At 52.6% G+C, this 24879-nt stretch overlaps 1 protein-coding gene across 1 annotated transcript; it reads left to right on the forward strand.

Annotated features, from left to right (window-relative positions):
• The first annotated feature begins 7089 nt into the window (after positions 1 to 7089).
• Positions 7090 to 24421, forward strand: LOC101545081 (zinc finger protein 689). The gene is made up of 7 exons (XM_012934345.2): positions 7090 to 7610; positions 7801 to 7914; positions 10052 to 11211; positions 11256 to 11297; positions 21529 to 21775; positions 22024 to 22137; positions 23051 to 24421. The coding sequence occupies exons 1-7, from the start codon at positions 7406 to 7408 to the stop codon at positions 23548 to 23550; spliced, it is 2382 nt and encodes a 793-aa protein (XP_012789799.2). The 5' UTR covers positions 7090 to 7405; the 3' UTR covers positions 23551 to 24421.
• Positions 24422 to 24879: the final 458 nt, after the last annotated feature.

A 24879-nucleotide genomic window follows, 5' to 3' on the forward strand; every position in this document is an offset into this window, starting at 1 on the left:
CGGGCTACAAGAGGGACGGAGGAATCGACCCGGGTCGGCTGCGTGCAAGGCAAACACCCTACCCACTGTACTATCGCTCCAGTCCAGCCTCTAGTACACTTTTTAAAATTTTTGACTGGGGGTCAGGGGCGGGGAGTGTGCACCCTGTAGTGCTCAGAGCTTGCTCCTGGTTCTGTGCTCAGGGATTACACAAGAAACCATATGGAGTGCCAGGAAGGGAGCCTGGATCAGTTGCATGCAAGGCAAGCATCCAAACATTATCTTTCCCTCCAGCCTCAAGTCATTAACTTTGTTTTTGTTTTCTGGAACCACACCCTGTGGCACTCAGGGGACGCTACGTCAAAGCATGTACACAACCCTTTGTCATCGCTCTAGCCTCACAGTTAACTCATGTGATCATCAAAGACGTCAGTGAGATATGTCTACGGGAGATGAGGAAATGTCATCCGTGCAGTGTTAGAACCTGGTTACATTACACAGCTGCTGCATGCAGCTGACCCAGACTCTGTTCCTGCCACTCCATATGGTTTCCTGAGTAATCCCTGAGCACAGAACCAGGAGCAAGCAAACTCTGAGCGTTACCGGATGCACACCGCCCGCCCCCCTCAACTCCCGCCCCAAAATTTTTAAAAGTATCCTAGAGAAAGGGCTCAAGAGACTCCTTTGACTCCAAGACCTGAACCTTTTCCTCTAAATGACTGAACCCATCACAGGTCCTGTGCCTCAGATATGTAAGGAGAGTGAATCATAAAGTGAGGTTCCATCGAGACTCTCTGAAAGTAGAAAGATCTTGTGTTTTAAGTTTTTTGTTTTTCAACAACACCCAGTGATGTTCAGGGGCTACTCCTGACTCAGTGCTCAGGGTACCATGCCTGCCATGTGCAAAGCATGTACTCTAGTCAGAAACACCTTCTGGGGAGAGAGGGGAGCAAAATTATTTTGGGAGGGGCCACACCTGGCCATTGGGGTTACTCCTGGCTCTGCACTCAGGAATTACTCCCAGCAGTGCTCAGGGAACCTTATGGGATGCTGGGGCTCAAACCTGAGCCGACGACATGCAAGGCAAATGCCCTCCCCACTGTACTATCACTCCAGCCCCCCAGGATTTTTTTTTCTATTTTACTATTTTTATTTATTTATTTTTACTTTTTTGCTTTTTTGGGGGGTCACACCTGGCAATGCACACGGGTTACTCCTACTTTGCACTCAGGAATTACCCCTGGCAGTGCTCAGGGGACCATATGGTATGCTGGGAATCAAACCCAGGTTAGCTGCGTGCAAGACAAACGGCCTACCCGCTGTGCTATCACTCCAGCCCCTATTTTACTATTTTTTTTATAACTTTTTTTCATTTTTGCTTTTTGGGTCACACCCGGCGATGCACAGGAGTTACTCCTGGCTCTGCACTCAGGAATTACTCCTGGCGGTGCTCAGGGGACCATTTGGGATGCTGGGATTTGAACCAGGGTCAGCCGCGTGCAAGACAAACGCCCTACCCGCTGTGCTATCGCTCCAGCCCTCCTCATTTTTTTTAACTCTTAAAATGAACCACACTCTTGCCCTTCCCTGGAGAGCTGTTCAGGGTTCGAGGACTCACAGAGGCTTCTGGGTCATTGTGCTGGTTCCCCAGAATCAGTTTCACAGGATTGAAACCAAGCTCATTCTGCTGAAGTGAAACAGTAGTATTGGGAGTGGGGAGAGAGGCAGAGAGAGAGAAATCAGAGACCTTTATGACAATGGAAACTGACAGTTTATTTATTTGTGTTTATGAACATAAACACTTACAAATAAATAGAAAATAAATGTAGACCTTGTAACACTGCCATCCCTAAATCCTTCCCCTTCAGAGACTAAATTTGTTCCCTACCTGATTTAAAGTCTAGAAAATCCTAATGGTCCCTTTTAGCAATCGATATTCTCCCACTCTCCCCAGAGTTTGTTCAAAAACCAGTCACTATTTTTAGGGCAGAGTGCAGAGTAGAACTCAGTGAACATGTACTTTTTTTTTTTTAATCTTCTGTTGAAAGCTCATCTTCTTTGAAATGGTGCCCATGTTATCTTTTTGCTTTCTTTCATCTTACTCCACTTAGGGATCTCTCTTGGCTGCCTTGGGAGATCTTATGCAGTTCTGGGAATTGAACCCAGGCAAGTATCCTACTCATTGTACTATCTTTCTGGTTCCCCGCCAGTGCTATCTTAATGCCTATGTTCAATTGTTCAGTTGTAGCTTTTTTTTTTTTTTTTTTTTGCTTTTTGGGTCACCCCCAGCGATGCTCAGGGGTTACTCCTGGCTCTGCACTCAGGAATTACTCTTGGCAGTGCTGGGGAGACCATATGGGATGCCGAGGATCCAACCCGGGTTCACCGAATGCAAGGCAAACGCCCTACCTGATATACTATGGCTCTGGCCCTCCCTGCAGCCTTTAAGGTAGTGTTTTGGTTTTTATCTTTTTTTTTTTTTTTGCTTTTTGAGTCACACCCAGCAATGCTCGGGGGTTACTCCTGGCTCTGCACTCAGGAATTACCCATTACCCCTGGCGGTGCTCAGAGGACCATATGGGATGCTGGGAATCAAACTCGCATTGGCCGAGTGCAAGTCAAACGCCCTACTCGCTGTGCTATTGCTCCAGCCCCTAAGGTAGTGTTTTGCCTTGGCCGGGAGATAGTACAGCAGGTAGGGCACTTACCTTGCATGCAGCTAATCAGGGTTGGACCCCCAGCATCCCACATGATTCAGGAATGATTGCTGAGGGGCCAGAGCGATAGCACAGCGGGTAGGGCGTTTGCCTTGCACGCGGTCGACCCGGGTTCAATCCCCGGCATCCCATATGGTCCCCCAAGCACCGCCAGGAGTAATTCCTGAGTGCAAAGCCAGGAGTAACCCCTGAGCATCGCTGGGTGTGACCCAAAAAGAAAAAAAAAAAAGGAATGATTGCTGAATGCAGAGCCAGGAGTAATCCCTGGGCACTAATGGGTGTGTCCCTCCAAAAAATATTAAAATCTCCCAAATAAACAAATCATCATCATCATCATCACTGTCAACCCGTTGTTTATCGATTTGCTCGAGCAGGCGCCAGTAACTTATCCATTTGTGCTTGTCATGTGCTAGTGTAGTCCGATGGCATATTCAGGGCTCTTTCAGGATCAGGGGAATGAGGACTGCCGTTTTTACTGTTTTTGACATATCGAGTATGCCATGGGTAGCTTGCCAGGCTCTGCCGTGCGGGCAGGATTCTCTCGATAGCCTGTGGGGCTCTTCGAGAGGGATGGAGGCTTCTGGGGCGACCTCTAATCACCTTTACAGGTGTTCCCAGTCTACCAAATGTAAGCTTTTGGTCTCCTGGCATGTTGTAACGATCTGCACGCTGACAAACACGCACTTGCCTGTGTCTCTGGGCAGCACCTGGGACATCGGCAGCCTCAGGTTGACCTTCTTGAGGTTGATGGAGTGTGCCCAGAGGTTGTTGAGCAGGTGGCAGAGCAGGACCCTATCGCGGAGGGTCTGTGCCAGGTTGAACACCTGCGCCAAGTCCCAGGTCACCCAGTGGTTGGCTGACAGCACCCTACAGTGGATGAGCCACTGTGCACACTGCTGCCACGACTCTATGTCCAATGGTGCTGTGACTTAACCCGGCCGGGGCAGGCAGCAACGCTGTGGCCACCGCTGCGTTTTCTCCGTGCCCCACCGACACCATTGCATTTCATTGCTTTTGGCACATGGTCTACTGGAAATAAACAAATAAGGGGGAAAAAAAGGTAGTGTTTTGCGTCTAGTATGTTCATTCAAAATATTGGCTAATGAGGGGCTGGAGAGATCATAGAGTGGACAGGGTCCTTGTCTTGCATGCACTAAACTAGATTTCTAGCACCACTTGGTGCCCAGCACCCTTCCAGGAGTGATCCCTGAGCACAACAGTCTGTGTGACCCAAAAACAAAATCAAAATTGATTAATGGGGTAAAAAATGTAACAAATGGTTTATCTTGCTTTCAGATTACCAGGGGGATGGCTGGAAACTGGATGGCAGAGAAGCTGGAAATTCTTTTTTTTTTTTTTTTTTTTTTTTTTTTTGCTTTTTGGGTCACACCTGGCAATGCACAGGGGTTACTCTTGGCTCTGCACTCAGGAATTACCCCTGGCCATGCTCAGGGTACCATATGGGATGCTGGGATTTGAACCCGGGTCAGCCGCGTGCAAGGCAAACGCCCTACCCGCTGTGCTATCTCTGAGAAGCTGGAAATTCTGTGTGAGCAGAACACTCAGAAGTGGGGTTCCGGGGCTGGAGCGATGATAGCACAGCGGGTAGGGCGTTTGCCTTGCATGCGGCCAACCCGGGTTTGATTCCCAGAATTCCATATGGTCCCCTGAGAACCACCAGGAGTGATTCCTGAGTGCAGAGCCATGAGTAACCCCTGTGCATTGCCGGGTGTGACCCAAAAAAAAGCAAAAAAAGTGGGGCTCCCCACTGCTTTCATCCTCAGCCATATTCTAGAACCTTCTTACTATTACTATTACTGTTACTTACTATTACTATTACTTGTGAGTTTATAGCCTCCCTGAGCCTCATTTCAGGGGTGCACCCCACGGATTATTTTGTAACTGTGTAGTATATGGAACACATGCCATATAAAACTAAAACACAGACATGTGAAGAGTAAGTCTGAGAACTGGCCAGTTTGTCGGGGGGTGGGATGGGGGGATTGAGTTAGTAAATTAGGGTAGTGTGATGAGTTCCTAGATCAATGGTATAAACACAGGCCCCATCAGCCTTGGTTCAAATCTGGCCATCTTCCTAGCAGTGTCCCTCTTTTGTGGTGAGGCATGTGGGGGTGCTCAGTGGTGCTCCCTTCTTGTGGGCTCAGCTCATATGGGGACAGCTCTTATCTCTCCTGCTCTCAGCAGTACTTCACTCATCAACAAAGCTGTGTTGAAGACCATCATCTCACACAATAGTAGCAAGGAACAAAGGGCTGGAGAGATGACTCGAAGGGGCGTATGTGGGAGCCCCTATTTCATTTTGGGGTGGGGGCTGAGTTTATTTCAATCTCTATCTCCATTCCAGATTCACACTCCTCTCATCTTAAGTCTCACACACCCATCCCGTTTCACTCTCTCCATCCAGTTTCTCTCTATCCATTCATTTTCACTCTGTCCCATTCCAGTCTTATTCCGCCCCCACTCCTGTCCCCCAGCTTTAGTTAAGAGCCCAACCTCCAAGGTTGTGGGTAGCAGTATAGCACTGTCATCCCGTTGTTCATCGATTTGCTCAAGCACCAGTAACGTCTCCATTGTGAGACTTGTTGTTACTATTTTTCGCATATCGAATACACCACGGGTAGCTTGCCAGGCTCTGCTGTGCAGGCGGGATACTTTCGGTAGCTTGCCAGGCTCTGCTGTGCAGGCGGGATACTTTCGGTAGCTTGCCCGGTTCTCCGAGAGGGACGGAGGAATCGAACCCAGGTCAGCTGTGTGCAAGGCAAACGCCCTACCCGCTTGTGCTATCGCTCCAGTCCAAGGCTGTGGGTAGCAACGACATATTGAGATGAGGTAGCATAATCAACATACGAAAAGCCCTTGGGATGTGGGGGCGGGGAGAACTTCTTCTAAGGCAAAGATCTCATCCGGCTCAAGGGCAGAATTTCATCCTTGGGCATATTTCTCCTGTCCTTAGTCCTTAACCATTTAAATGGTCAACTTAAATTTACTTTTCAAAAAGGGGCCGGAGCGATAGCACAATGGTGAGGGCGTTTGCCTTGCACGAGGCCGACCCGGGTTCGATCCCCGGCATCCCATATGGTCCCTCAAGCACTGCCAGGAGTAATTCCTGAGTGCAAAGCCAGGAGTAATCCCTGAGCATTGCTAGGTGTGACCCAAAAAGCAAAAAAAAAAAAAAAAAAAAAAAAAAAATACTTTAAAAAAAAATAACCTTTCTAGTCATTTTGTATGAACACAGTAAGAGATTATTAAGCTTAAAGGGTGACTCTCCTGAGGACATCTCGCTATGTATCCCAGACTACAGTCCTCATGCCAGATTAATCCTTCCTAATCCCAGTAGGGTCCTTATCCTGTTAGTTACTTCTTTTTGGGTCATGACAGTCTGTCCAGGACCGTGTTCTTAATTTATTATAAGTTTTATGGTCCTTGGCCAGTCCCTTTTCGATGCCAAGGTAGCTTACACCTTGCCCTGGGTCCATCTAAGTCCTTTCGTTGGGACATTCTTTATGGGGTACTAGGAACTAAGAGCAACTGAGGCTTAAGTTGAATAAATATGATAGATGCCCAGGAGTAAATATTATCTGGAGTCAATCAACTCTCAAGTTACAAAAGCATGGCAATCAACTGTCTTCTTGTGTTTATAGAAAAAGGACATAGCTCTAAAGTAAACTGCAAAGGACATAAAGGATAAGAGAAAAGCAGTATTTCACTTACAAATACAAAACCCAGAGATCTCTGAAGAATCTGACTTTACAAGTCACAGATTCTGATTAGGAAAATAAGTGATATAACAGGGGAAGCAGAGTACAAGTTCAAGATGAATAGAGGAAATGGGAGTGCTTCAGGAGCACTGTGATGGGTGTTCTTCAGTAAACCTAAGCTCCTTGCGCGAGGGAGAAAGGACCAGACCAATGTTACCCAAAAAGGAGAAAGAAAAAGAAAAAGGAAGGAATGAGACGGGAAACGGGCATAACGCCTGCACAGGAAACTCTAAGGTGCGTTCCTTCCTCAAAGGTCCAGGCTGACGTTAACCACTGTGTCAAGTGAAGCTTCATCTGAGAAAGATGAAAACCTGGGCCCTGGGTTGGACACACTGGATCTATCCCTTGAATCCTTTTCCACCCCATCTGGACTACAACCGCCACAGCCCAGGGCTGCTCCTGCCCCAGCCCACCTCCCCGGTCTGCGCTGCGGGCCCAGCGGAAGTCAACCGACACCCAGGTTCCAACTTCCTGCCCTTACGCTTCCGTCGGCTTCGTTCAAAAGGGCCGCTTTCGCCAACAGCCAATCAGGACGCTCGATCTTCGGCTGCCGCCCAATGACCACCCGTAATGGGGAACGAAGGGCGTGAAGCCCAATCGCCGCGCCATCACACTTGAGGGCAAAGAGGTTAGGAAGCCGGCATGGCGCTCCGGTCAATAAAATCGATAGCTGGGAGCTGCCTGTGTTGCAGGCAAAGGCGGCGCAGAGGTAGCGCCGCCATTTTCCCCGAAGGCATCTTCCGGTGTCTGGCTTCCAAGTTGGAGCAGGAGTTTCCTGAATAACGGCAGGTTTCCGTTAGCCCCGCAGGCGGCCGACGCCGACTCCCTCCGGGCCCCCCGGGCAGCGCAGCCCCGGTTCGGCGGGGACCGGCCGGTCCCGGGAGGGGGTCGCCATCGCCCGGGGGCCGTGGCGCTGCCTTCTCGGGGCGAATGGCGCCGCCTTCGGCTCCGCCGTCCGCACGGGGACCAGGAGAGGCTGGACCCGGCCGGAGAAGGGGAAGGAGGCCGAGGGCGGTGAGGTTCGCGGACGTGGCCGTGTACTTCTCCCGCGAGGAGTGGGGGTGCCTGCGGCCCGCGCAGAGGGCCCTGTACCGGGACGTGATGCGGGAGACCTACGGCCACCTGGGCGCGCTCGGTGAGGCCCGGCCCGTCCGCCGCCGCGGGCCCCGAGGGAGGCGCTCCGGGCGCGGGGCGGGGAGGGAGCCCAGAGTGCCCGCGCGGGGCCTGCGGCCCGGCTGCATCGGGGGGGCACGGGCAGGAGATGCCCTCGGGGACACGGTTGGCCCCTCTGCGTGCAGGACCGCTCACTGGCTCTCCTTCCCCAGGCTGCGCCGGCCCCAAACCCGCGCTCATCTCCTGGCTGGAACGGAACAGCGATAACTGGGAACTGGCCGCCCAGGATCCGCAGGCGGGCCCAAAGGGGGTGCCAGCCCAAAGAAGTGAGTGCAAACATGCCCACGGAGGGCGTGCCACCGCGGCGACTCAGGGCGGCCACCTGGCCCGAGGGGGTCCGGCTCCCTTCCGTGGGCCTTTAGTCACTAGGTTCACTTTAAGGCTTCGGGACCCGCTGCTGAGTGGGGTGGGGTGGGGTGCGCGCAGCCTTGTCAGTTTGCACACCACGTCAGGGTTCTCCTGTCACTGCAAATTCAGCACCGCAGCTCTATTCTGTGGAAGATTCTGGGCTGTTTAAAGTAGGTGCCTCCTTCCCAGGATCCGGGTCCCAGCCCTTGGAGTGGAGGGACCTCCCGGATCACGTGATCTCGTGGGGAATCACAAGATCTCACGGGGGTGGGGGGGGGGGGCAGGGCATGGGTGCCCTAGCCTGACTCTTCCAGCTCCTGACTCTCCGAGCTTGAATTGAGCAGTGGCTTCAGGATCAAGCAGAGCTCTGATGAAACTGGGCTGGATTTTTTTTTCTTTTTTGGCCAAACCCAGAAATGCCCAGGGGTTACCCCTAGCTCTGCTGGGAAATTACGCCTGGCGATGCTCAGGGTCAATGCTGGCTGGTTGGCCGCATGCAAGGCTCTAACTGCTGCACCATCTCTCTGGCCCCTGGGCTGGGATTTTTCTGTGAAATTCATTTGTTTCTGGGTTTTTTGTTTTTTTTTTTTTGCCCCATGCCCTAGTGTTGGGGGTGAGGGGTTTGCTCCCTGAAGTGCTCAGGAGAACCACACTGTGCTAGGCATGGGTACCAGGCCTCCCACATGCAAAGTTTGCCCCCTTGTTGAGTGTCGTATGGCTCTGCTAGGTTCTCTAAGGCCAGAATTTCCTACGAATCAGCTGAATTCTTAGCATCTTTTAGTTCTTGCCAAGGCAGATTATCAGATGCGTTCAGTTACATTCAGTCACTTGAGGTCCTTGATAACAGGTTCCTGGAGCCATCCCAGAGCTATTGATCTGCATTATGGATGTCTAGGAATTTGTGTTTTAAAAAAATAGCCCCGGCTGATATGGATAAGCGAGTCCAAGGGCCTTAGCAGTGCTTTTGAGTGTAAACCTCAAAGCAATTTGGCAAAATGTTAGAAAGACAATTTCTTGGGGTCCACTGCTGACCTCCTGAATTCAGCACTGGATGGCAGGGCTCAGCACTGTGTTTCAGTAAGTCTCCAAATAATTCTGGCCAATAAAAAAATTCGACTGTCAGCTCATATTTAGGTGTTTCCACTCTTGCTTTACACACTACCTTCTTAAGATCTCTTGAAAATGTTCCTAGAGATCACACCTGCCTTTGCTGGAGGTGGTGAGACATGTGGCCCACCGGGTCACATCCCTAGACCCCCAACTTCTACTGAAGGCCTTTTACGTACAAAGCATGTTCTTCAGCCCTTAGTGCTATCTCCTTGGCCATTTATTATTTTTCATTATCTCTAGCATTCATTATTCATATTGTACTGTTGTTTTTTTCTCTTCTGTGGTGTCAGGGATTGTATCCAGAGCCTCACACCTGTAAGGCAAGCACTCTGCTCTAGAGCTACATACCTGATCAGAACTTCACTTTTGAGGGGGCCTTCCAGAGATTTGGGGGCCCAACCAGCAATTCTCAGCCAGAGCATTGACAGTTTGATGCAGGGTCCCCTGGGTGCTAGGCTGCTTGGATTATTTTACTGCTGGGGATTTCCAGGCCACCCAGGGTGCTTCAGGGTTCGCAGGGCTGTACCCTATGATGTGGCGCCAGGACTGAACCAAGTCCAACCACTGCACTGTCCCTTGGCCCTGAGCTTTTGGTTGTTTTCCTCTTTTATTTTTGTGTGTTCCTTTTGTTTATCTTTTTTTTTATTAAGACACTGTAATTTACATTATTCAGCGTTGAATAAAGCTGAGTTTCAGGCAGTGTTCCAGCACCAACCCTGGCACTTAGTCCAGCTTAGCCCCGGGTTCCCTCCCACTTTGGACTTTCACTGTTTGCAGCCCCCCAACTCCTCCAGGCTGGGGTAGATGCGCCTGTCACTGTGGCCCATTCCGCATGTGGCTGTAGCACTAACACTGGGGACAGGGCTGAGTCTTGTCTCCTCCTACACTGTCATCGGCCAGAGGGAGCCCCATGTTTGTGACACTCATCTCTCACTGTTTCTACAGAGACCCGAGCCAGAAAGAATGGAGAAGAGCTCCCCGCTAAGGAGGCACCCCGCAAGGGGAAGCGAGGGCGAAGGCCCAGCAAACCCCGACTGATCCCCAGGCAGACATCTGGGGGTCCCATCTGCCCAGATTGCGGTTGCACCTTCCCGGATCACCCGGCTCTGGAGAGCCACAAGTGTGCCCAGAATCTAAAAAAGCCTTACCCATGCCCGGACTGTGGTCGCCGATTTTCCTACCCGTCCCTGCTGGTCAGTCACCGGCGGGCACACTCAGGTGAGTGCCCCTATGTCTGCGACCAGTGCGGCAAACGTTTCTCCCAGCGCAAGAACCTCTCCCAGCACCAGGTCATCCACACGGGCGAGAAGCCCTATCACTGCCCCGACTGTGGCCGCTGCTTCCGGAGGAGCCGGTCCCTGGCCAATCACCGGACCACGCACACGGGGGAGAAGCCCCACCAGTGCCCCAGCTGCAGCCGGCGCTTCGCCTACCCGTCCCTGCTGGCCATCCACCAGCGCACGCACACCGGGGAGAAGCCCTACACCTGCCTGGAGTGCAGCCGCCGCTTCCGCCAGCGCACGGCCCTGGTCATCCACCAGCGCATCCACACGGGGGAGAAGCCCTACCCGTGTCCGGACTGCGAGCGGCGCTTCTCCTCGTCCTCGCGCCTCGTCAGCCACCGGCGCGTGCACTCGGGGGAGCGGCCCTACGCCTGCGAGCACTGCGAGGCCCGCTTCTCGCAGCGCAGCACGCTGCTCCAGCACCAGCTCCTGCACACCGGGGAGAAGCCCTACCCGTGCCCGGACTGCGGCCGCGCCTTCCGCCGCAGCGGCTCGCTGGCCATCCACCGCAGCACGCACACCGAGGAGAAGCTGCACGCGTGCGAGGACTGTGGCCGCCGCTTCGCCTACCCGTCCCTGCTGGCCAGCCACCGGCGCGTGCACTCGGGGGAGCGGCCCTACGCCTGCGACCTGTGCTCCAAGCGCTTCGCCCAGTGGAGCCACCTGGCTCAGCACCAGCTGCTGCACACGGGGGAGAAGCCCTTCCCCTGCGGCCAGTGCGGCCGCTGCTTCCGCCAGAGGTGGTCTCTGGCCGTCCACAAATGTAACCCCAGAGCCCCCGGTTGCAGCCCGGCGATTGTGGGGCCGGGCCAGAAGGGAAATGCCCATTAGGACGGGAAAGGCTGAACTCGTTTCTTTTTCCCCAGATGGGCCCCAGAGGCAGCGGCGACCGGGTTGAAAAGGGCAGCGTGAGCACTCAAACTTGGGTCTGCTGCGACACAGACGGGCAGTCGAGGCCCCCCCCCCCCACTGCCCCGCCTTACTACGTGGCTCTGTGGGACAGCCCCGTCAGGACAGGTGGCAGTACTTGTCACGAGGTCACCGAAAACGCAGGGGCTGGCGTCTCAGGGAGGCCCTTCCCTGCCGGGGTCAGTTGGTACGCACTGGGATTTCCTGCCCCCTGCCTGGGCGCCTCCTCTGCTCCTCCTTCCACACCAGTTTTAAAGAGACTCGGTTTAGCATCGCCTCCCTTTGCTGCCCTCCCCTGCCAAACGGTCTTCTGCCCTTGCTTTAAAACCTCCCACGTCGGGGAGCTCTACCTCACCAGACAGGCCGCTTCAGTGCTCAGCAGCTCCCAGCAGTGGGCGGCTGAGAAGGACCCCTCTCTCCCCGTGTAATGCTTCAGTACACGAAAGCCTTTCAGATAACACCATCACAGCGACCTCAAGTCACGGCATTTAGTGAATCACATCTTGAGAGACAGGGTTTGAATTTTTTTTTTTTTTTGCATTTTGGGTCACACCCAGCGACGCTCAGGGGTTACTCCTGGCTCTGCACTCAGAAATTATTTATGGAGGTGCTCGGGGGACTGTATGGGATGCTGGGAATCGAACCCAGGTTGGCCACATGCAAGGCAAACGTCCTACCCCCGTTTGAATTCTTACACATGAATTACACAAATTCTTACACAAACGCTCCAGCCCCAGGGTTTGAATTCTTACACATGCTTTTTTCCAAGTAGATTCGGGTTTTTCAGTGTCCTTTTTTCATCCAGAGATGCACTCCCACTACTGTGCACATCCACAACCCCCAACCCCACTCTCTCTCCCTGCCTCCCCACCCCACCAGTGTGTTTTTAACAACGCAGAACTGGGGAAGGGGTGGCATTATATGCAGGTTTATTGGTTGCAGGTTGTCTTTTGTTTTTTTGGTTTTTTTGCTTTTTGGGTCACACCTGGCGATGCACAGGGGTTACTCCTGGCTCTGCATTCAGGAATTACTCCTGGCAGTGCTCAGGGGACCATATGGGATGCTGGGAATTGAACCTGGGTCGGCCTCGTGCAAGGCAAACACCCTACTCGCTGTGCTATCACTCCAGCCCCCTGTTTTTGTTTTTTTTTTTAACCATGTTTGAATCAGGTTGGCTCTGGGACATAAGTATAATGGCAAAGGGGGAAGTTTTAAGGAGCATGAAATAAAAATGGGACCGGCTTGCACATTGTGTAGTGGATTTGGGTTCATTTCAGCAGCCAGGGGCCAGAAAATCATTAAGAACAGGTCTCCCTGATCCTCTTCAGAGGATTCTACCCACAGAAGAAGCAGCATTTTCTGTGGGTCCTCGGTATTTTTCATAAAACGGGCAATAGCACTGAAGGAGGGGAGGAAGTTAGTCACAGATTGTGCTCACACCTGCCTCCCACGCTTCTTCATGCGTGCCTCCCGAGTCAGCGGCAACTGAGAGGCTTGGTCTTTGTTAGGCTCCGTGGCGCCCCCCAGAGGAAGTGTTCAGAAAATCATGGAACCCAGATAAGGCCCTACCACTTTGCCTTCGGTAAGGCAGCAGTTTGGAATTTTCAGACCAGACATGACCGATCTCTACAGCTGGAGTGGGTCATTGTCCTGTCTGTAGCTTCTCCACCATCTCAGCCCCAGAGAGGGAATAAACTGGGAAATAGTTTATGAAATGACCCCTGTTTTGGTATTAGCAAGTTGCGTTGTGACCGTTTCTCCTTGATAACAAGCAACCCCAGGCAGGGGTCATACCAGTTGGGACATCATTAAAATATCTGATGAATGAGTCATGTTTCATGGAATCACTCTTTGTAAAAATCGTAAATCTAGGGCCAGAACTCAATCAGTGGTCTGAGGGCATGCTTTTGGGAATCCCAGGGTTAATCCCAGCCTGAATGGTCCCCCCCCCCTTTTATTTCTTCTTTTTGGGTCACAACCTGGCAATGCTCAGGGCTTACTCCTTGCTCTGCACTCAGGAATTATTCCTGGCAATGCTTGGAGGACCATACGGGATGCCAGGGATCGAACCCAGGTCAGCCGCATGCAAGGGAAATGCCCTGCCTGCTGTACTATCCTCTTGCCTCTGAAAGGTCCCTTTGAACAGCACCAGAAGCAACCTGCAGGCACCACTGGGCTTGGCCAGAACAAACTGAAAAAGTGACTCTAGGGGCCAGGGAGATGACTCCAAGACCAAACACTTGCATGCAGGAGCCAGTCCTTGGCGCTGTGTGGTCTCCAACACTGCCGTTTATGGCCCCCAAACAAACAAAAAATTTATCTGTCAATCTAGACCAGAGATATAGTACAGCTGATAGGGCACTTGCTTTGCAAACTTTTGACCAAAGCGGTTGACCCAAGTCACACCCCAGCACCGCATGTGGTTCCCAGAGCATAGCCAGGAGTGGTCCCTGAGCACTGCCATTGTGGCCCCAAAACCAAAAAGGAAATTTTTTAAAATGTCAATCTACTTCCTCCAATGAGTAGGAATTTTATAGTTCTTTTTTAAAAATATCTTTTTGTTTTGGGGTCATACCCTTCAGTGCAGTGCTTGCTTCTTCCTGGCTTTGAGCTCAGGGATCACCCCAAGACTTGGGGATCATATGGGATGCTGGGGGTTAAACCCGGGTTGGCTATGTGCAGGACCAGAGCCCTATCCGCTGTACCATCGCTCTGGCCCCAGGAATTTCTAGATCTGATGGCAATCTAGGTCCTCAGATCAGGGTCCATAGCAGACACCTACTAGACCTACTAGGATTCCTGCAGCTCTCCCGGTTGGGTGCTTCCTCCCACCCCCTTCTTTTTTTTTCTTGCTTTTTGGGTCACACCCAGCAATGCTCAGGGGTTACTCCTGGTGGTGCTTGGGGACCATATGGGATGCCGGGGAATGAACCTGGGTTGGCCGCCTGCAAGGCAAATACCCTGCCCGCTGTGCTATTGCTCCAGCCCCTTTCCCCCTGTTTTTATTATGAGGCTGACCCATCTTTTTTTTTCCCCCTCCAATGGTCCAATTCCAGCAATGTTCAGGGCTTACTTGTGGCTCTGTGCTCAGGGATCACTCTAAACGGAGCTCAGGTGACCATACAGGTGCTGGGGACTGAAACTCTGTTGGTTGTATGGAAGGCAAGTGCCCTAAAGTGTTACACTATCTCTCCAACCCCACCCATCTATTTTCTTTTTTTTTTTTTTTTTTTTTGGCTTTTGAACAATAGGTGTGTTCAGGGATTTCCCCTGACTGTCCACTCAGGAATTACTCCTGGCAGGCTTGGGGGACCATGTGGGCTGCATGCGAGGCAAATGCCCTACCCGCTGCGTTATCACTCCTCCCCCCTCCCCTGTATTTTATTTCTTTCTTGCATTTTTGGTCACATCCAGCGATTCTCAGGTCCTATTTCTGACTCTGCACTCAGGAATTACCCCTGGTGGTGTTCAGGGGACCATATGGGATGCCAGGGATTGAACCTGGGTCAGCTGTGTGCAAAGCAAATGCCCTACCCGCTATACTATCACTCCACTCAAGCCCGTATTTTCTTACCTAGGGATTTTATGATCTTTAGATCTGGATTGTAATTGAAAAACTTGTAAGCTGTTGATGAGGGCCCAGGTTTCAGCGAGATGCAGACAGCCTCTCTCATTCCCACAGGCACTTCTGTACCAGCGTCCACTGAGCAGTTGCGACGCTGGCTGCTCAGGCCAGGAAATACCACACTGGTATTCAGTGAAACCATGTTTCCTTTCAATAAAAGTGCTCGGGGATACAGCACAGGCCTTCCGTGAATGAGACCCTGGTTCAGCCTGCAATGCCACCACGAGAATACCCCTTCTGCTTCATGTTTAGAGTTACTATTAAAACTGTCCATCTGCCTACATGCCTGGGTGTGAACTCTGAAGGAAAAATGTCCAGTGCTGGGTCGGGCATGTGCTTCCATGTATGAAGCTCTGGGTTCAGTCTCCAGCACCAAACATAAAAATAAACTACAGTGCTGCCACGAGGGGCCAGTCAGCACTATCTTTGGTAACTTCAGCTTCCAACCTTACCTGACTCTTCAGTAGCACGTCTGTCCCTAATGAATGACTGTCTTCTCCTTTGCTGAGAAAATACAAGGTGCCACATGGGCACACAGCGTTCTGTTCTCTACTTGATTCTAGATTGACCCATGTGAGCACCAGTAGGACCAATATCTGCATCTGTCCCACCTCAGAACGGTATAGTGCACCACTACACTGGGGCTGGGATTTCAGCCCCTCCCGGGGACGCTCCCTTCTATTTATTATTCACTCTCTTAGTTTTATGGCTTCAGGGTCCTGCCTTGATGCAGAACACTTCTCTCCCTCTCCTGCCTATTAACCGCCAGAATGTGGGCGTTTTGCTGAGTTGGTTTATTGTTGGAATTTGGCCACGTCCAGCAGTACTAGGAAACTACTCCTTAGTGCTTCTAGCTCCTATTTAAAAAAAAAAGAAATGTTGGGAGGCCATAGGCTGGGGCAATAATACAGTGGGCAGGGTGCTTGCCTTGCACAAAACTGAAATGGGTTTGATCCCTGGCACCACATTGTTCCCTGAGTCCCACCAGGAGTGATTTCTGAGCACTGAGGCAGTGTAACATCTGAGCAATGCTGCCCCACCCCTCCAAACAAAGTGGTGTGGATCAGTAGTACTTAGGGCCTGGGACCATTTACAATCCCAGGGATCAAACCCAGGACCTTGCATATGCAATGCATGCATTCTACTACTAGTGTATCCCTAGTCCCGTCCCAAATTTTAAATCTCTTGAAGCATTGGCTACATCCACCTAACCCATTGTTCTTTGGCCTATTGCGATTTAGTATAACCATTTTTGTTGTTGTTTTGGGGCCACACCCAGTGGTGCTTAGGGCTTAGACCTGGCTCTGTGCTAAGGAATTACTCAGGGGACCAGATGGGATGCCGGGGATCAAACCTGGTACGTCACTACTATCTTTCCAGTCCCAGTAGTTTATCAGTTCCTTTAAACATTTACCACATGTGTTCAGTACTATGTTGAGTACTTTGTGTACTGTTTAATGCGAGTTTTACAAAATCTCAAAGTAAATATCTTTGATATCTCACATGATCTTGCAAAATGCAAGACTTTAACACTGGTTTCCACAAATTCTCAGACCAGAGCCAGTTCCAAACCTAGAGTCTTTTGAGGCGAGGCTACATCCCCTTGAAAAAGAACCTTACTGTCTTGGCGAAAATGGATTCTGCGGGTCTGAAGAATTCAGTGACTTAAGCACCTGCCCTGCAAGCACATGGTTATGAGTTCAAACCACTGGCGCCCCACATGGCTGAGCATGATTCAGGCAACTCGACTCTGTCTGTGATCCCTGGAAATGCAAGTGATTCTTGTGCACTGCAACCAGGTGTGTGTAAACACCACTCCAAAGAGGTGTGACTCCTGGTGAGCACCACAGTTAGAAAGTGTGACCTCCAAGTACTTGTGTGAGCACTGAACAAGCCCATGTTGAACACCACACCATAACCTGTATGCCTCAATTAGGAGTGCTCGCCCCGTGGGCTGGTGAGGTGGTACAGGGATTAAGGTGCTTGCCTTCATGTGATTGATGTTGGTTTGATTCCCAAAATCATATCTGTTCCCCTAAGCACTGCCCAGAGCAGTCCCTGAGCACAGAGCCAAGAGTATGTAAACCCTGAGTACCGCTGAGTGCGGCCCCAAAACAAAAAGAATGATGGCCCTGGCGAGCACATGTGCAAGCACCCCAATTAAAGGAATGTAAGCCTCAGTGCAAGCTGATGAGGACTCCCAGATGAGCACCATAGTCAGGCATGTGTGTCCAGGGGTCATTCGGGCAGGGCTCCGAGACCATATGCGGTGGGTGCTGAAGACTCATCGGCAACATGCAAGGCAAGCACCCTTCCCCCCGTGCTAGCTCTCCAGCCCGAACAGGTATTGCTGTTACACTTTCTGTAACAGCAGCCTCCCAGCCCCAGCTCTCGGTTCCTCCCCTAAAATGTAACTCATGGGGTGCCTGGCAGCCTCTGGGCCCTCCAGCAGCCTCTGTGGGGCATCAGCTCTGGCTCTGGGGTTAAGGTTCTTGGGTGGAGCTGACCCTAGTTCAATCTCCAGCAACACCTGGAGTGACCCCAGAGCACAGAGCCAGAAGCGGCCCCTAAAAACAAGTGTGACTCCAGGAAGGAAGGAGGCTGGAGAGAGTGCAGCAGGTAAGGCGCTTGCCTTGTATGTGACCGACACTGGTTCAATTCCCGGCATCCTTTGAGTACTGCCAGGAGCTGAGCATCCCTGGGTGAGAGAGAGAGAGAGAGAGAGAGAGAGAGAGAGAGAGAGAGAGAGAGAGAGAGAGAGAGAGAGAGAGAGAGAGAGGGAGGGAGGGAGGGAGGGAGGGAGGGAGGGAGAGAGGGAAAGAGAGAGAGAGCTTTTTCTAGGAGAAAATGGGGATTTGAGACTTGCTGCTGAGACTTAGTAGATTTGGAATAACTTAAGCAAAATGGGCAAATAATAATGCAGGGAGGGACCAGATTGATAGTACAGCGGGCAGGGTATTTGCCTTGCACGCAGCCAACCCAAGTTTAATCCCTGGCATCCCATATGGTTCCCCAAGCACTGCCAGGAGTAATTCCTGAGTGCAGACCCAGGAGTAACCCCTGAGCATCGCTGGGTGTGACCTAAAAAGAAAAAAAAAAGCAGGAATAAAAGTCAAGAAAAGCGGGACCAGAAAGAATACAAGTGCAGGGCACTTGCCTTGCACACAGCCAACCTGGGACCAATCCCTCATACCCCATGTGGCTAACTGAGCCCTGCCAGGAGTGATCCCTTGGCACAGAGTCAGCAGTAAATTCTGAGCACCACTGAGTGGGACCCAGAAACAAGAAACTCAAGAAAAACAAATGGTTGATAAGAAATGAAATATAATTATAACACATGCAGAAAATATTTACCTAATTTGCTGCATTCAATGTGCTGGGGGAATAGGACAGGAGAGGGAGCTAAGAGCTCCCTCCAAGTATCAAAAAGTCAGAAATAATGTCTAAAATTGGTGAATCAAAACAGCACTCTGGGGCCCGAGAGACCCAGGCAAGGCAGTAGGCAAGGAAGGTACTTGCCTTACAGGCGGCCACCTGGGATCAGAAATATCAAGAAAAAAGGGACCAGATGGGGGCTGGAGTGATAGCACAGCGGGTAGGGCATTTACCTTGCCGGATTCGATTCCCAGCATCCCATATGGTCCCCCGAGCACTGCCAGGAGTAATTCCTGAGTGCATGAGCCAGGAGTAACCCCTGTGCATCGCTGGGTGCGACCCAAAAAGCAAAAAAAAAAAAAAAAGAGTGCTCATGGGGGTAAACATGTGTTTAATTCTCCACCTTCCCCGTCTTGTGGGGGTGTATCCGCCATAACAACAAGTTAAAGACTAAAACTTTTCAAGTGTGCATGGACTGGGAAGGGTGCACAGGAGAACACTGAGAGTGACATCAGTGTCCTGTATCTTGTTTGGGGGCAATGCTTAATATGGGTGTATACCTTTGTCAAAACTAGGTGAACTAAGATATATGCATTTTGAATATGATTCAAAATAATTGATTCAAAATAATTGAGTAACCCCTGAGCATTGCTGGGTGTGACCCAAAAAGAAAAAAAAAAGGGACCAGACAAATAGTACAGCGAGCAAAGCACTTGTCTTGCATGCAGCCAAGCATTGCCATTTCCCAACATCCGTTACAGTCCCCCGGACCCGCCAGTTCTAATCCCTGAGTGGAGAGCCAGGTAAAAGTTCAGCACTGCTGGGTCAGACTCCTAAACCAACCCCCTCCCAAAAGAACGGCACTCGAAGTGTTGTTTTGTTTTGTTTTTTTAATTAAAGCTTGTGGGTCAGAGAAATAGTTCATGGGTTAGGGCATTTGCTTTGCATATGGCCAGCCCTCGTCCAAGCGCTCGCACTGAATATGGTTCCCTGAGTGTCACTACTGAGACAGGAAGAGCCTCTAAGCAGTGCTGGTGTGGCCCCAAAACAAATAAAAGAAGAAAGCTTGGGCCAAGGAGCTAGCTCACCAGGGCAGAGTGCATACACACACTCTGCACCAAAGCCTGGCTGCCATCCCCTGGGCATGGCTTGGGGTGACCCTTGAGCACAGAGCCAGGAGTAGTCCCAGAGTAGAGTCACGTGTGTCCCCTTTCCCCTGAAAAAGGAGGCTAAAACAAGGTGGGAGGAGATTGATCAACAGGCCAGGCCACATGCCTCTCATTCACAAGGCCAGGCTCAGTCTCCCACACGGCACAGCCGCCAACGTACCCCCAATGCAGCCCTGGTGGCCCCTAACACCACTGGTCCCACAATGATTAAAATGACAATTATTTTGGGGGGTCACACCCGGTGATGCTCAGGGGTTGCTCCTGACCCTGCACTCGGGAATTACTCCTGGCAGTGCTTTGGGAACCATATGGGATGCCCATAGGGACCATAAGGGATGCCATGAATTGAATTCATCTTGGCCTCATGCAAGGCAAGATCCCTATCTGCTGCACTATCTCTCCAGTCACTAAAAAGTGTGTGGGGCAGGGTTCAAGAGGGCTCATGGGGGGCTGGAGCACAAAGGTTAGGGCATTTGCCTTGCATACGGCCTACCAGGATTCAAGTCCCAGTATCCAATACCCAAGCACTGCCAGGAGTAATTTCTGAGTGCATGAGTCAGGAGTAACCCCTGTGCAACGCAAAAAAAAAAAAAAAGAGTGCTCATGGGGGTAAACATGTGTTTAATTCTCCACCTTCCCCGTCTTGTGGGGGTGTATCCGCCATAACAACAAGTTAAAGACTAAAACTTTTCAAGTGTGCGTGGACTGGGAAGGGTGCACAGGAGAACACTGAGAGTGACATCAGTGTCCTGTATCTTGTTTGGGGGCAATGCTTAATATGGGTGTATACCTTTGTCAAAACTAGGTGAACTAAGATATATGCATTTTGAATATGATTCAAAATAATTGAGTTCAAGCGAGTCGCTTCCAGGGAACATGGCTGCCTTTTCCATTATACATTTACAATATCCTTATATTCAGAAACATTAAGATGTAACTTTGGGGGCCGGAGCGATAGCACAGCGGTAGGGCGTTTGCCTTGCACGCGGCCGACCTGGGTTCGATCCCCGGCATCCCATATGGTCCCCCAAGCACTGCCAGGAGCAATTCCTGAGTGCAAAGCCAGGAGTAACCCCTGAGCGTCGCTGGGTGTGACCCAAAAAGAAAAAAAAAAAAAGACGTAACTTTATTGTTTGGGGGGTTAGGGGCCACACCCAACTGCGCTGAGGGATCATTTCTGGCGGGGCTCTGGGAACTATATGGGCTGCGGGAGACTGAACCCGGGTCGGTCCCTAAAATGCATCTTAAAGACCCCCAATTCCAGTTGCAACCTCACCAAGCCCGCTCCTGCCCTCGAAGCTTCAGTCCCGAGACTGAGCGCGCTGAGCTGCAGGTGCAGGAGCGAGGTCAGCGCCGCAAGAGTGGCTCATGAGCACCTGGGTCGATCTCGGCAGTGCCCGGAGTTTCGGCAGGGGGCGTGCGTCTCCCCGCAAGGGCCGGACCCTGGCCCAGATCCCGGGGCTGCTGACAGACCCATTCCAGAGTCTAGAGCCCCGCAGCTGCCGCCGGGCAGCGCTGCTGTCCAGGGCAGCCCTAAACCCGCCCTGCGCGTTACACTTCCTGCTTTCAGCCAATCAGCGGCCTCCGCGAGAAGAGCCCGTTAGGAGCAATGGAAGCCGCGGCTGCCTCCATCTTTTTTGAGGGCAAAGAGGCTCCCGCATCTCTCTGTCCTTTTCCCCCGTCCCCGCTACCCCCAGCCCCGGTAAAAACCCACCCGCAGTGGCCATTATGTTTACGGACAAGTGGACCAACGGTGAGGAAATCCAGACAGACGTCCCGTTGCATCATGCTAAGGAACGGCGCCCTTAAGAGCCACCCGTGACAACTGACGCCAGGATGGCTCCATCTTTTCTGAGGGCACCATCGGGGCGGGTCCTCTAACCCGGTGTCTGCGTCCAAGCGGCCCAGAAGTGAATAAACACCGAAGGGGCTATTTATCCCCATCAGGAACCCCGAGTCCCCAGCAGCCAGTCTCTGCCCCTGGGGCTCCCCGCGCGGCGTTCGGGCGCCTGGGCTGGGCGGGGCCGGAGCAGGGGATCCCCTTTGCGGGGACTCTGAAAGCTGAGGCTGGGCGCGGGGCCCCGCCGTTGTTTCGCGGGGCTGGGAGGCCCCATGGCGCCGCCCCCAGCCCTGCTCCTGGCGCCGAGACCTGGGCACAGCGGGCCTGGTTGCCACAAGCCCGTGGCCCTCAGGTTCGCGGACGTGGCCGTGTACTTCTCCCCCGAGGAGTGGGGGTGCCTGCGGCCCGCGCAGAGGGCCCTGTACCGGGACGTGATGCGGGAGACCTACGGCCACCTGGGCGCGCTCGGTGAGGCCGGGTCAGAGCCCCCTCCTCGTCCACTGGGGTTCACAGGGGAAGTTCTAGAAGGCTCCTGCACTGTGCCACCAGCAGCACCAGTCCCCTCCGCTCCCAGGGCTCCCGCCTGGCATCTGCTTCCCCCACGCAGGAGCACTGCAGACCCTCAGGACGTTGGGCTTAAGTCCTGAGGAGGTGCCCTCGTCCTCACAGGGCGATGCCACCTTTCGGGCCAGACTATGACCCCTGTTCTCTCCCAGGATTCCCAGGCCCCAAACCAGCCCTCATCTCTTGGATGGAACAGGAGAATGAGGCTTGGAGCCCCGCCGCCCAGGATCCTGAGGAGGGGGAGAGCCTGGGAGGAGCTCGGAGAGGTGAGGGATTGGCCCAGTGTCCCCGCAGCCGTGGGCACCCCAGGGTTTCGGGTCTGGTGCTGTTTTCTTTCCGATGGCCACTGCCAGCCTCCAGGAGGGAACCCAGAGCCGGCCCCTACCACCTGCTGGAAGGCTGACCAGTTGAGGTTTTCCGGAATGGGGATCAGATCATGTTGAGACCGAAGCAGGAGAATTAGGAGCCCAGGTCCAAAAAGCCAGGTTGCAGGGCACCAAATGTCCCCCAAGAATGGAAGCGACTTCAGGTGGCCTGTCACATTCTTCAGGTGGCCTGTCACATTCGTCAGGCAAGGCAGAGAAGATGCCCAGTCATCCACACCAAGGGCATCTCCTCTCCAGCCCCTGGCAGAATGATCTGGAACATCCTGAGCTCTGAACGTGTGTGACTCCTCACCTGTAAAAGTCTTATCTTTAAAAAAAGAAGGGGAGGCGGGGGTCTGGAGTGATAACACAGCGGGTAGGGCATTTGCCTTGCATGCAGCCCATCCAGGTTCAATTCCCAGCTTCCCATATGGTCCCCTGAGCACTGCCAGGAGTAATTCCTGAGTGCATGAGCCAGGAGTAACCCCTGTGCATCGCAGGGTGTGACCCAAAAAGCAAAAAAAAAAACAAACGGGGGGAGGCGGGAACCCACAATGATAGCTATTGCTTGTTTAGCACTTCTTGAGTACTCGATGTGCTTATACTCTTCAAATACTTGCAATCGTGAGAAGCCATTATGATTCTCATTGGACAATGCAAACCAGGCCCCAGAAGTCTCTCTAAAGACACTTGAACCCAACCCTGTTTACCATCCACGGTCTGTGTGAGTCACTGGGTAGTTTCACGTAGAAACTCTAACCCCCAACCGGATAAGCAAATGTGTTTAAAATGTAAGGAAATTCCTGTTTCCCAGGAGAAACAGCAAACAAGAAGGAAGTGGAACCCGAGGAAGCATCCGGAGCCAAAGGATCCAGAAGAATCCCTGGGAAGGAACCGCTGGAAGAAACGATGAAACGCAGCGCTGCCTCGACCATCAGCAAGACCCGCACCAGCTCCCAAGCACCGCGGAGAGCGACCTGGGACCAGGGCGCCAACGCCCTGCCGGGGCCGGGGGACGCTCAGAGGCGCCACGTGTGTGCCGACTGCGGCCGCCGCTTCACCTACCCGTCGCTGCTGGTCAGCCACCGGCGCATGCACTCGGGTGAGCGGCCCTTCCCCTGCCCCGAGTGCGGCATGCGCTTCAAGAGGAAGTTCGCCGTGGAGGCCCACCAGTGGATCCACCGCTCCTGCTCCGGGGGCCGCCGCGGTCGGCGGCCGGGCATCCGGGCCGTGCCCGGGGCCCCGGTGCGGGGCGACCAGGACCCGCCCGTGCTGTTCCGCCACTACCCCGACATCTTCGAGGAGTGTGGGTGAGCCGCGTGGTGGCCGGGCTGGGCCGGAGGTGGGCACCTCGTCCAGGACTTGGGAACTGTAACTCATCCGTTGGGCTTCCCGCAGGGATCCCTCAAGTTTTCAGACTTGTAAAAAGAAAAGTGCCTGTAAAGATGGAAAAAGATTAGGCTTGGGGACCAGAGTGATAGTACAGGGGGTAAGGTAGGGCATTTACCTTGGATGCCGCTGACTAGGGTTCTATCCTCGGCATCCCGTATGTCCCCTGAGCACCGCCAGGAGTAATCCCTGGGCATCGCTGGGTGTGACCCCAAACGTGACAAAACAAAAGATTTGGTTTGTCCTTCAAGTATGGTCCTCTGAGCACCAAGTATGGTCCTCTGAGCACCACCAGGAGTAATTCCTGAGTGCAGAGCCAGGAGTAAACCCTGGGCATCCCAGGGTGTGGCCCCAAAACAAAAGATTAGGCTTGGCCCTCGTTCCCCACAACTTTCAAAAACAGATGGAGAGAATGGGGGTGCTGGTCTCCCATGTTCTCTCAGCAGCAGGTACAGACGAGATCTTTCCATCATCTCAGAAAGTCCCCTCTTGCTGATTCTTTACAGAAGAGGGAGCTGCTGAGGGGCACTTAAGCCTGGAGGGGCCCCAGGTAAAGGTAAAGCCCTGGTAACGGGCACCATCCCGGCCCAGGCAGTGAGGAGAGTGGGAGAGGGCCCAGGGCACGCAGATCTCACACAGAGGCCGCTCGGCTAGAAAGCGCCCTCCGTGAGCTTCTGTACCTCATCTGTAAGACGAGATTTGATAATGTCTACCTCAAAGGAGAGAGTTACTGTGCAGACTGAAACGTTAGGGTAATCTGTATGTCATGGTACATGTGCAATAAACATTTATTGAGAAAGTCGATGATTGTAACCGTTTTGTGTTTGGAAAGCGTAAAGACTAGGGTGGCGGGCATGAAAACATCAGCCATGTTTTCCAGATGGGTAAACTGAGGCTCAGGGAAGTGACCTTTCTCAGAGACTGCAGTCAGGCAGCAAAGCTGCAGTCAGGCAGCAAAGCTGGAAACAGACACACAGCCCAGTTCCTTCTACCATTTCCTGTGAGCTGTCAGATGTGGGTAAGGCCAGAGCTGGGTCTGAGCAAGGAGGCAGCTGGCGAGCTCAGGGAGCAATGGCAGGAAAAGGGACTTTTGTCGTTATTTCCTATTCCTAGAGAGGTCTCTAGGCTGGAGTGAGGAGTCAGGTGAGGGCACAGGAATCTAGCAGAGCCTGGAGATGGCATGAGGTCAGGAGAGCTCAGTCTAGCCAAACTCAGTAAAAATGCCCCCAGCAAGATGTGACTTTCTACTTAGAC

This window comes from Sorex araneus, chromosome 4, assembly GCF_027595985.1.
Source record: "Sorex araneus isolate mSorAra2 chromosome 4, mSorAra2.pri, whole genome shotgun sequence".
Taxonomy (NCBI): domain Eukaryota; kingdom Metazoa; phylum Chordata; class Mammalia; order Eulipotyphla; family Soricidae; genus Sorex; species Sorex araneus.